We start from the raw sequence: 13,101 nt of genomic DNA, 5'->3' as shown, positions 1-13,101 counted from the left end.
GCTTTATATTAGATGATTTAATGCTAATATAACAAGATACAATCTATTTTGTCTAACAGGTACTGGTGCCTGTCTTCATCTTGCTGAATGTCACCTCCAAGTCGCATCTGGGGGACTTCAGGTTGCTACCCACCCCTGGTTTAGGACCCTCCCCGATGGCTAGTTTTCTCAATGGGAGGAACCTTTTTATACTTTGGATTGACCTGAACCTCGCTCACCAGCTGAAGATGCCGTAGCTCATGGTGCATTTATTGATTAGGCTTATCTCCTGCCTTTCATTCAGGAGCAAAAAGTTGTGTACATACATCAGTTTTTTCCCCCACAACAAGAACCCTGCAAGGTTGGCTGGATTTAGAGAGAGGACTGGCTCAAGGTCACCCAACAGGTTACATGGCTGAGTGAGTGAGGACCCAGGTCTCTCTGCTTCTACTCCAGCACCTTCACTAGACAGCTTGGCTTTTGGGCTGAAAGGGAGGGAACGGCCTCAAGTCTCCCAGGGAGTCCTGGTGGCTGAGGGGAAACAAGAACTGGGACTCGACTCTGCTGTCTGACAGCTTCACGAGCACCGTGCGTTGTTCGTCCTAAGAATTTAGCCCTCCTGCCTATACATATGTGGGTCCACCTAGCTTTTATTTTTATCTATTTAAAAGATGCATACAACTGCCCATCTTATGTAGCATAGACCTGGACAGCTTACAGACAAACAAGCAAATGAACAAGCTTTGTGTTGCTTCTTCCTCAGATTTTTTTCACTGAAGAACTGCCCTATTAGGCCAGTTGAATCAATAAAACTGTCAAAGAAAGAAGGAAAGAAATATTATGGAGCCAACAGCTTGTTTCATTGCTGTTATTTATTGATTTAATTTATATCCTTCCTTTTCATTCAGGTGCTCAACACGACATTCACTCCTTTTATTGTTCCCCACAACAACCCTGTGAGGTAGGTCTGAGAGAGAGAGAGATTGGCTCAAATTCCTCCAGGGAACCTCTGTGGCTGAGGGGGGGACTAAGAACCTGGGTCTCCCTCGGACCAGTCCAAGACCTTCACCACTACACCACATAGGTCCTTCCATTTGCTTTCCACAGTCAATCTTGTTGTCTCCAATTTAAATCAATGCTTTCAGTTCTGGGTGGCTTCCAGATTGGTGAACTTCAGTTTCTAGAATTCTCCTCGGTGCCATGCTGGCTGAGGAATTCTGGGAACTGAAGTCTACATACCCCTGGAAATTACCCAGATGGGGAAACACTTGTTTAGATACAGGTAAGTAACAAATCTGGGAATGATTTATTAGCAACTTGGAATAGTGAATCCACAATCCCTTCACCCATTTTTGTGTGTTCGAATACATAGCAGGTCTGGCACAGTTTTACCATCTGGATGTAAATTAAGCCTAAGGCCAGATATGTCTCTCTGTGCCAGCCTCTCTGTGTGTCTCTCCCTAGTGCAAAGGAACTGCATGCAGGTTGATGGGGCTGATGAACACCTCCTTTTATTTAAGCAGACAAATAAGTCAGGAAGTGATAACTTTGCAAACAAGCCAGGATCATAAGCTAGCTTTAACTTATGGTTTCTCATTGGCTTCCATATTCTGGCTTCTTTGGGACTGATTGATTAATTGATTGTGTGCCATTAAAACATTGTCAACTCTCAGCGACCATATAGATTTTCTCCATAATGATCTGTCCCTAACCTGGTCCTTCAGGTCTTCTAATGCCACCGTAACTGAGTCCATCCACCTTGCTGCTGGTCGTCCTCTTCTCTTTTCTTCTACCTTTCTCAGGATCAAAGCCTTCTCCAGAGAGCTGGGTCTTTGTGTAAGGTGTCCGAAGTAGGATAATTTGAGCCTGGTCCTTTGTGCCACGAGTGAGAACACTGGGTTGATTGTTCGATGATCCATTGGTTTGTTTTCTTGGCTGTCCACGGTATTCTCAGGAGTCTTCTTCAACGCCAATGTTCAAAAGTGTCAATACTCTTCCTATCCTGCTTCTTCAAAGTCCAACTTTTGCTTCCATAGAATGTCACAGGTATGGCTGGAACTGTTCTGATCTTTGTAGGTATAGACACATCATTGCATTTGAATATCTTTTCCAAGGCCTTCAAGGCTGTTCTAACACCAAAGTTCAACAGTGTCAATATTCTTCCTCTCCTGCTTCTTCAAGTCCAACTTTCACTCCCATAGGGTGTCACAGGGAAATACCATGGCTTGCATTATCCTAATCTTCATATCATGGCATCTGAATATCTTTTCCAAGGCATAAGCACTCAAACCAGCACCTTGCATGGGCAAACAGGCTGCACAACCTGTGTTGTTCATTCATGTTGTGAGGTAGTCAGCTGACTTTCCCCTAATCTGATGCCTGCTAGATGTCTTTGGACTGCAACTCCAGAATCACCAGCCAACAAGACCACTTGTAGGCCCCTTCCACATCCCCATTGCATCCAACCCCCAACATGCAGAAATCATAAGGTTAAGTTTCCCTGGAGGAGCACTTGAATGCTAGCAATTATTACTTTTCTTTGCAGCAATAGAGAATTGGGTCACCCCTGCCTTCCTCTGGGATGTTTTTAAAAAATTCCCAGCCTGGCATTTCCTGGCAGTTTCCATCCAAATGCCATTCTAATCCTACTGAGCATTTTTGAGGTCAGCCAAGCTCAACTAGATATTCCTACCAGCTATGATTCAACTGACCAGAATGTGAAAAATGCCATCTAATCAGTGCCCTTCTCCAGAGTGACCACCGATTGTAGTGCATCCACAGTCCCTTCACCTACCACTCCATACATGAAAGAAAGTAAATTACAACCCTCTTCTTGACCCCGTGTTTTTCAGCACCCCAGTTTGTGGGCATTGTCTGGTGTTTTGCAAAGAAATCAGAGAAGTAGTTAATTGAGGGAATTAAGGGGGCTCCAATTCTACAAGAATTGGGACTGAAGACCTGTCTCTTTTGTACATGTGGGGCTTCGATTGACACATTGGGCCTGCCATCTTGCAGATTTTGACCCGCTTGGCAGATGCTGCCCTCTGCAAGGAAGGGTGGTTCTGTGTATTGGAAGCAAAAGCCTTAAATCCACTAAGGTTCCCTGACCACTGGCAGCCATTCCTCTTTTGCTTTTAAAAGCCCTTTGAGTTGTGAAACTGACTTAATAGGACACTGGCAATTTTCCTTCAATAGCTTTGATCATAGCTGCATGTTGCAGCAGTGACTGAACTGAGTGAGGTTGGAAAGCTAAACTTAAACCAGTGTTTCTCAACCTCAACAACTTTAAGATGTGTGGACTTCAACTCCCAGAATTCCCCAGCCAGCATGGCTGGCTGGGGAATTCTGGGAGTTGAAGTCCACACTTCTTAAAGTTGTTGAGGTTGAGAAACACTGCTCTGAACTATGTATGTAGGAAGAGGTATGCTCCAAAAACAGGTCTCTGAGGAAGTGGGGAATAATATCTTGCTTAAGCCGAGGATCTGAAAGTCAGGAATGAGGCAAGAATGCCCACCAATGGCAGCCCTGATTCTTCTGAGAACAATTTCTCTCTGGAAATTGGCATAATTTGAGCATATCTGCAAAGTGCCGGTTGAAAAAAAAAATTAAGCCACACTTTCTGATCTTTCTGACCTCGCATCGAAAAGACATGGCTGATCTGTTCATATACAAATCAGTTGCTCATTAAGCAAGTTGGAGAAATCACATACTTGTCACTGTTGCATAATATTAGCCTATGAGCATAGCAAAGCTTCAACCCCAAGCTGTGACCTCACAGCCCGGAACATTTGGCTCGATGGTGGAATGTGACTGTTTAGCATATATTTCTTGTCCGTTGAACATGTGATGCATTTACTTCCTCCTTCCTTGTTATTACAAGCTATAATTAAGGAGAGAATTGGAACATACCTCTCATTTTAAAGCAAACTTTTCAGAGCTGAAAACAATGATTTGACAGCATTTCTCACCTCATAAATTCTAAGTTTGGAGGAACTTAGTCACCCACATTCCTGTGCACTGAATGCACCTCTGACTTTCTACATCACTTGTTCCGACTTTAAAAAATTCCATCAATGTCAGATTTTAAATTCAGAGCAATTTATAGATGTGTCTGTGGGGATGAGTAAGCTGTTCCATTTCAGATTTTCTGTATTCTTAATTTTCATTATGATAGTTAAGCAATGCAAGGTAAGACTGGAATGAATGGAGAAAACACAGGGAAGAAATTGTTATTACATTTTATTCTTTATTCTTTTTGTTTTTTAAACATGGAAATGACATTCTTCTCAGATTTTAAAAAGTCACCAGATTTGAGGTCTTCCAAATTGCCATGATGAACAAAATCCATTTATGTCTCACATGTTTTCTCTTATTAATCATATAGACTACTGTAATGTGCTCTGCATGGGGCTACCTTTGAAGAGTATCCAGAAGCTACAGCTGGTCCAAAATGCAGTCGTGCGGGCAGTTTTTGGTGCCTCAAGATCAGCACATGTCACCCCTTTGCTCTGCGAGCTGCATTGGGTGCCAGTTTGCTTCCAGGTCCAATTCAAGGTGTTGGTTATCACCTTTAAAGCCCTACATGGCATGGGGCCAGGTTACCTGAGGGACCATCTCATCCCCATTACATCAACCCATCCCACCCGGTCATGCAGAGAGGGCATGCTGAGGACCCCGTCTGCAAGAGAAGTCCATCTGGCGGGGTCCAGGAGGCGGGCCTTCTCTGCAGCAGCTCCCGCCCTTTGGAACAAACTGATGGATCATTGAACAAATCAACCCAGAGCTCTCACTCAAGGCACAAATGACCAAGCTCAAATTATTCTACTTCAGACACATTATGCGAAGACCCAGCTCTCTGGAGAAGGCTGTGATGCTGGGAAAGGTGGAAGGAAAGAGGAGAAGAGACCAGCAGCAAGGTGGATGAACCCAGTTACAGTGGCGATGGGGGCACCATTGGGAGACCTGAAGGACCAGGTTGGGGACAGATTGTCAAGGAGAAAATCTATATATGTGGTCACTAGAAGTTGACAATGACTTGATGGCACAAAATCGGTCAATCAATCAATGTGAAGACCAAGTTCCTTTGAGAAGTCCATAATGTTGGGGAAAGTAGAAGGAAAGAGAAGAAGAGGACAACTAGCAGCAAGGTGGATAGATTCAGTTACAGTGGTGATGGGGGCACCATTAGAAGACCTGAAAGACCAAGTTTGGGATAGATTGTCATGGAGAAAGTCTATCTATGTGGTTACTAGGAGTCGAAAACAACTTGACGGCACATAATCAATCAATCAATCAAGGGACCAAAATGGAGTATGGTCAGAGCTATGCAACAGGAGAATGGATATAGCCTTAACTCTGCTGGAGTCAAAGCTCCTGAATTTTCCTTACACAGACAGAAAAAATGGCCTTGAGTCATTGGACCAGGAAAAATGTCACCATCTATAGTTCCTTCCTGGGTATTGGAGACAGCTGAAAAGGCTTTGGATGTGATTGTTGCTCTCCTCAGCTGATTTTTCACTGCCCTTTCACATGCATTTTTTAGTTTGCAATTTTAGTTGGCTTTAAATGGGGTTGGGTGCCTGAAAATGGTTGAAACAAACAAACAATATTTTAACCAAATGAATCAAAGACCCTTGGAAATTAGTGCCACGACGTTTAGTGGAATCTCAGCATAAAACTGCAACCTAAGGAATGCTTTAAAATAAAGAATAACAAGGACAGGGGGCATCAGCAGGAGTTTGGGGGTAAAGATGGTGTTTGGTGCGATTGAAGCTCAGTTTGGGGGCTTCTCCACAGATGTCACAGCTAACAGTATGTACATTATTATTTGCCAAGCAGTCCTTGAATTTGTGAAGTTGCATCTGAAGATGTATCTTTTTGTCTGTAATTTACAAGAATTACCCCTCGGAAGCCTATGGCTCACATTCAAAGCCATCAGTAAGTGCTGTGAAACTGAATGTGTGAATTAGTCCTGCTTTTCCAGCCTTAAAATTGATCGGGCAGGCCACTCCACTTTTACCAGTCAGTTGCTGTTCCTGCCAATTAACTCTACCCTATTTTCATTTTATTCAGAGTTTTATTTTAAGCCACTTAAAATAACTATAATTTTTAGGGAGGAGGCCTATGGGTCCTGGGACAAGGCTGATAAAAGTTAGACCAGCTTGACAACTAGTTGAAAATAATTTCCTTTCCTTGGACATAATGGGAGGGATAGTTTCACCCCCCCCTCCAAAAAACCCCACATTAAACTTGTCTTAAAGAAAATACAGTAGGAAGGGCAGCAAATACCCCAGGGTGTTTCAACCAGAGCATTTGGTCAATGGGGTGTTTGGAGCTGAGCATTTTCTTGCATCTTTCCAACCAGAACACATCATTACTGGCCAAACTTTCCTGTCACGTAAGGGTGTCCACAGGGCATGGTCAAAAAAAGTCAAGATGACAGCTACAATGGTGCGATAGAAACTCTGCCTGTTTTTTATGTGTGCTTCTCACATATTGCACATTCGGGGGCACCATCTTGACTTTTCTGAGCATGCCCTGCGGACAGCCCTGCTTCCAGAATATGATCTCTGAAAGCGCACACTCTCTAATGGAAGAGAAACGTTGGAAGGAGGATAGGTGCAGATCAGAGAAGGAGAAGGCCATGGAGACTGGTGGTGGCCACAGAAGACACAGCAGATGCATTTACGAAAGATCTAAGCTTGGTCAGGGTTGACCTTAGCTAGTTTTGTGTGTATGTGTCTGGTGTAACATGTTGGGCAAGTCTAAGCCATTTAGTTAATGCATGATTCAGTTTATTATGCAAAGCCAGAAAAAGAGTTAATTCAGCAACCTGGTTGTGTCACGCAAACACAGCCATTTCTCTGGATTCTGCAGTACTGAACAAAACACAACAAACAAAAGGTAAATAGAAACTGTCCGGTTGTCATAAAATGTCAGAACAGGATTAATCCATGAGAAGTAGAAACCCATCTAGATCAGGGGTGACACATGTCAAAAGGAGGTGGGTCTTCTATGGCACAATTGCAGATGTTTTTACCCCCCCCATCCCATGACTGCCTCTCATCTTTTGTGACTTATGTTCCAACTGTCATACTATCAAAAAAGTTGGATCCCACCAGCTCATGCATGAGCTGTTATATGCACCATATTAGCAAGCTAGCATCAATTGTGGGGACATCAAACTGCAAGGCTGCTGTCACCAATAATTTTTACCAATGTAATTTAAAATAAAGAGGTTTCTTGGGGCGGAGCAGTGTTTTCAGTTAAAGCAATCATTCCTTAAGCCCAAACCAAAACAAATACCCAAACTGGGAAAGAGACCATACGAGCGCATAAAGTCATTTCATTGTGGCTCAAATTTTTCAAAAGCTGGTGAGATCCAGCTTCCAGAGCAGTGTTTTTCAGCCTTGGTGACTTTAAGATGTGTGGACTTCAGCTCCCAGAAGGCTGGCTGGGGAATTCTGGGAGTTGAAGTCCACACATCTTAAAGTTGCAAAACACTGCTCTAGAAAATGCTCCAAGAATATTCTCAGTTCTGCACCGAGTGATGGCTTTGGCCTCAGCTCTGCCTCTCCTTGCAGCGGGGAGGAAGTCAGGTCCCAGATAGATTACTCCAGAGGACCACCAGGAGTCCATGCTGCTGTAAGCAACCCACAGGAGCAAGCCACAGTGATGCCAAAATGTCAGCATGTAAAGAACAGCGTCTACGTTGTACTCTACACAAACATTGAGAATCACTAGTTTGCTTGGGTGCCCTTTCAGGTGGCACCAATACAAACAAGAAGTGGTGGGCATGCCAGGGCTGATGGTGGGAAGGGAAGGAGCAGTCAAGCATACACAAGCTATCAGTAGCAACCACCGGCTATTTTGTACTAAGGTATCATCCATGCTTCCTTCCATACCAGTCTGACTATTTGTGTGGAAGTTGATCAGATGTAACAGCATCATTCCACTTTTGTGTATAGAAGGCCTCTTTTCCCCTTGCTTATCTGGCATATGGTTGGTAGGCTTGCTCCGTCTACAGCAACTGAGTTCACAGGGCACACTAAGCCACAGATTTGCCCAACCCCAATTTAGCTGAGCTTGTTGTGCAAACCCAGCTCATGTATCTTACCTGCAGTTCAGGGCATGGGGTGAATTCCGTTTGCCAGGCCTAAATTAACCATTGATAAACATGTTGTGTGAACACAGCCACAGTATCGCAACCTCAATACATCTGGACAGTACCCAGTGGCAGCACATTGCTCCAGGCAAGGCACAAACACGAGGGCTTTCTGCTTCCTGTTCAATTGACCTCTGTCATTAATGTTTAAGTATTATCTATAAAGAGAAAATGTATTATCCAGAGTTTGTGTGCAGGGGTGCCTTCTTTCTGAGTATTAGATGCATAGAATCATACAATGGTAGAGTGGGATGGAAAACTGGAGATCGTCTAGTCCACTCCTCTGCCCACACAAGCTTCTAACACACTTTCTACTGTTCTGTACATTAAAAAAATGGATGTCCGCATGATTAAAAATGGTCAATGAACCAGATTCAAATCAGATCAATCCAGGCATAAACATTCCATAAACAAACCCCTAATCAGGTTAGGGACAGATCGTCATGGAGAAAATCTATCTATGTGGTCACTAGGAGTCAAAAATGATATGATAGCACATAATCAATCAGTCAAACAAAGATTCCATTCCTGATTGTACTTTCTATTCTCCAAGGTTGAGCTCAAGCACCAAGCTTGGATTCTGAAGTCCATGGATGACTCCAAGTACATTCAATTGGCTGCACCGCCTGGGAGTCTAACTCCGCATCTCACAGTGTTCCTATTTTCACCTACGGCCACAACTGTGGGGGGCAACTGGGGCATGTGCCCAGGGCGCCACGCTGGGGGGGCACCGAAATGAGTGCTGCGGGGGTGCCAAAATGGGCATGGAATCCATGTTTGCCCTGGGAGACACAGACCCTAGTTGTGGGCCTGTTTTCACCCATCACATCTTGCAAAGGATGGGAATGAGTGTCACAACAAGATCCATCACCAAGTGGCTTTGATCTTTCCTAGTTTAGAAGAAGATGCTGCTTGATGTATCCTTCTCATAAATTAGGTTGTGAGATGGTATATAATTTGAACTTGGCCTCCCAGCTTTTTCAAGGAACTCACCAACTGACCCAAGACCGACTCACCAAGCTTTCTCCACAGTGGTGCCCTCCAGTTATAATATGCAAGCCCCAGAATTCTCTGCTTGGTCTTTGTCCATACTGGATAGACATTCTGGAGTTGGAAGGTGCCAATTGTAGTGAGACTATTTTACATAAATGTTCCCCAGGATTGCCCATGTTTGCTTTCAGGCTGCCTTAGGAAAAATGATTAACTTCCTCTAATACTTATCCTGCCTAGAAAATAACCATAACTTCCTCTGATACATGTGAAGGCACCAAGCTTACAGATTTTCATCAGCCCTTGCCAGTCCTGGTCCTCATCTCAAACCTATTTCCATAAATAGCCATCAAAATGCCTTGTGGTTAGGAAGTATTGCATCTTTAACAAGGTGTGAGGAAGTAAAGAATCTAGAGAAAATGAGGACAGATGCAGGAAGTAATAAAAATCAACGCAGCTTTTTCCTGATACGCAAGCATTGTCTGCCTCTAATGATAATTGATAAATCTGCTTGATTGACCCTGGGGTGCATCACTTACAAAGGAAATCAGTCAACCATTCGTAAAGAAGAAACATGCTCTCTCTTTTCCAATAGGATCTGTTTAGCACACTCACATGGACATCTGTTAATTATCTATAAAATTTTGTAGGCTATTGGTGATAATCTTTTCACTTGTTGCTGCTCATCAAATGCCAGGTAATTGCTAAGGCTGCAGTATCTGGGTGGCAAGCTTCAGGATAACCACTAGATGGCAGCAAAGAGATACAAAAATCTCTAACTCCATGTTTCTCAACCTGGGCAACTTTAAGACGCGTGCCCTTCAACTCCCATGCTGGCTGGGGGATTCTGGGAGTTGAAGTCCACACGTCTTAAAGTTGTCAAGGTTGAGAAACACTGCTGTAACTCTTAGGAGCCCTTTAGTGGTCCTTTGGATGTTTTCACCCTAAAGGTTGCTGTGTAATAAGTAGCTTTGCCTGTTTGGAATGTTTCCACTACTCCCAAAACCCACCTTCCTGAATGTTACATCACACTTCTCAGTACAATTTAGAAGCTTTTTAGGACAGGGATGATAACTGACAGTCCAAAGATTTAGGTACTTACGACTGATGGGTGGCTGGTTCCTCGCTGATCTTGCTGATGTAGTTAGCTGGAATGTAGCCCATGAGTCTGTCTCCAGATAGGCGCCTTGCCAAGACGTATCCCCCTTCTTCTTTGAGGACATACAGCTTGTCCCCTCTACTGACAGTCAGCTCATCTGCACTCCTGGCATTGAAGTTGTACAGCACCCCACAGAGGGAAGCTTTGTCTTCAGCAGGGTCAGGATCCAGCGTGGGATGCAGGGATCCTGGGGTCGGTTCCCAGGACTCGAAAGAACAGTTACTGGAGGCTCTGTTGGGCAGACACTTGTTCCAAAAAGTATGAAGGAAACGCAAGTGTTTCCAGATGAAGTGGTCCATCCCTTTCTTTTGGAACTTCTCCAGCGGGATTTAGCTTTGCTGTTCCAACTGGCTTCTTGGGGTGAAGCAGGAAAGGAGGATCACCTTCATAGCTTCTTTTTTCATTGCTCTCTGATCAGGTAGTCAACGCTGCCCTCACTCCTTCTTTCTCCCAGAGCCTCTAGAAGTGAAATGAGATGCTTTCCCGGTCCTTGGATACCTGAATGTGTTTGTTGGCCACTGAGAACTCCTTACTTCCAAAAGTGAGACTCGACGTTCAGGTGTAACTAGTTTCCCGCAGGCTGAGCTCATAAGTTTAGGCTTGCCACCACATCCTTCTCAGCTGGATGTTTGTTTATTACCAAATCTGCTCACATCTTGGGCTGTGCCCTAAATTAGCACTCATTTCCACACTGTTGCTTACAGAGCCTATCAAATCACTTTTTGTGGCCATGGAGAAATCCATCCTTGGTTTACAATGCCTTTAAAATGCTCTTGCAAAATAATACAGAGAAATCTATTAATATCATCCTTCCACCCACTACCAACTTTTGGAAAAGAGCAATCAGGACCTACTTTCTTGCCTTTTCACCAATTCCACCGGCTCTGATTTTTAATAAGACCTGTATCTTATGTATAGAAAATGTTTATGCACGTTAACAGTGGCTCTCGAAAGCCCACCACCGCACCAATGTAATGTGCTAGATCAGTGTTTCTCAATCTCAGCAACTTTAAGATGTGTGGACTTCAACTCCCAGAATTCCCCAGCCAGCATGTTGGCTGAAGAATTCTGGGAGTTGAAGTCCACACATATCTGGCTGGGAAATTCTGGGAGTTGAAGTCCACACCACTTAAACTTGCTGAGACTGAGAAACACTGTGCTAGATTGTAAAATTGGTGATGCATCTGAATCCGAAGCAAAGTATACCCATTATGTGTATACTATTTCTGGTTGCTCTCATGATTGCAATCTCTCTGCTTTGTGGGCGGTTGCAAAACTCGCCTACCACCTCTTTCCTCCACCTGTACGATGTTACCTTCCCAAGTGAAGAAAATCTTTGATTCATAAAAAGCTGCAAGCAATTCCCCCATTTTTGCATTGGGCAGCAATATGGGCTTTGGAGGACTGTGCCCTCTGATGCTACTATTTCTGTTCCTATTTTTTCAGCTTTGCCTTTTGCACTGGAATTGTCTCAGAGAGCTGTTTTTTTACATCAGTCTGTTGTACTTGGTAGAGGTAAAGGTAAAGGTTTCCCTTGACGTAAAGTCCAGTCGAGTCCGACTCTAGGGGGCGGTGCTCATCTCCGTTTCTAAGCTGAAGAGCCGGCGTTCGTCCGTAGACACTTCCGGGTCATGTGGCCAGCATGACGACTCGGAACGCCGTTACCTTCCTGCCGAAGCGGTACCTATTGATCTACTCACATTGGCAAGTTTTCGAACTGCTAGGTACTTGGTAGAGGTATCCAAATAAATAGAGACTTTGTTCTTGAAGGGTGTATATAGGAATGATCTCACTGCTCTTTAAGTTACAAGTTACTACAGCCTGACAATTCTTGCCTGCTACTTCAGGTAAAGTCTCCTGAGTCGTGCACTATTATCCATCTTCACCCAGAAGTAACATGGTGCTGTTGGAATATTTTCCTTATATGTTTACAGTAAGTTTAAATTAAGAAATGATGAAAGATTGTATAGGCAGTAGTGATGCCGTTTTATAAATGCTGGCTCCTGGCCTTATAAACAAATGATTATATTGTGTAGCAAAACCCATGTAGAGGAAGACATATATCTTATGCATAGAAAAATATATGTATAGGAAAGATAAAATGCCCATTTAAGGAGACATCTGTTTTAACTCTTAAGACAGTGTTTTTCAACTTTGGCAACTTTAAGATGTGTGGACTTCAACTCCCAGAATTCCCCAGCCAACATGCTGGATGTGGAATTCTGGGCACGGAAGTCCACACATCTTAAAGTTGCCAAGGTTGAGAAACACTGTATTAAGGTGTAGGTCACCTTTTTGTAAAGTCTGCCCTTTATAGATATTGTGACTACAAAACCCAACAATCCCAGCAGAACCTTGACCATAGTCAAAGTCAGTTACAAAAGGTTTCTTTGGTGGTGTCATCTGAGCTCACTTTTTAGAGGAGGAGGAAGTGTAAGGGAGGCCTCTCAGTCAGAACAGTGGCCCAGACCTCTTGCGAGAGCTTCGTCCCTACCTGGGGGTGAAATCTTTGGAGACAGTGGCAATAAATAACTAAATAATAATAAATAAATGGCACTATAATAATTCCTTGTTGCAAAAAAAGAAAAAGAGAAAGAGAAAGAAAGAGAGAAAGGAAAAGAAAAAGAAAAAGAAAAAGAAAAAAAATCAGGTAAGACGTAGCAGGCTGCTACGTCTCCTCTTGGCTAGGAATTGGCATTACCAGCAGAAAACAGGCTGGCGGGCCTGTTTTTTGCTGGCAAGCAAGCAATAAGATGTGCTTTTTGTGCAATGATGTCACTACACAAGCCCCACCCTGCAGCAGTGTTAT

General features: G+C 43.6%; 1 protein-coding gene across 1 annotated transcript in view; it reads right to left on the bottom strand.

Annotated features, from left to right (window-relative positions):
* Positions 1-10,813, bottom strand: part of SRMS (src-related kinase lacking C-terminal regulatory tyrosine and N-terminal myristylation sites) — a 36,925-nt gene extending 26,112 nt beyond the window's left edge. Inside the window, exon 1 of the mRNA XM_063296935.1 lies at positions 10,236-10,813. Coding sequence (XP_063153005.1) covers positions 10,236-10,591 — 356 coding nt within the window. The 5' untranslated portion in view covers positions 10,592-10,813. The remainder of the gene's footprint in view (positions 1-10,235) is intronic.
* Positions 10,814-13,101: the final 2,288 nt, after the last annotated feature.

The sequence above is a fragment of the Candoia aspera genome, chromosome 3 (assembly GCF_035149785.1).
Source record: "Candoia aspera isolate rCanAsp1 chromosome 3, rCanAsp1.hap2, whole genome shotgun sequence".
NCBI lineage: Eukaryota > Metazoa > Chordata > Lepidosauria > Squamata > Boidae > Candoia > Candoia aspera.
Note: the sequence above shows the minus strand (reverse complement) of the source record. Positions and strands in the feature narration are given on the sequence as shown.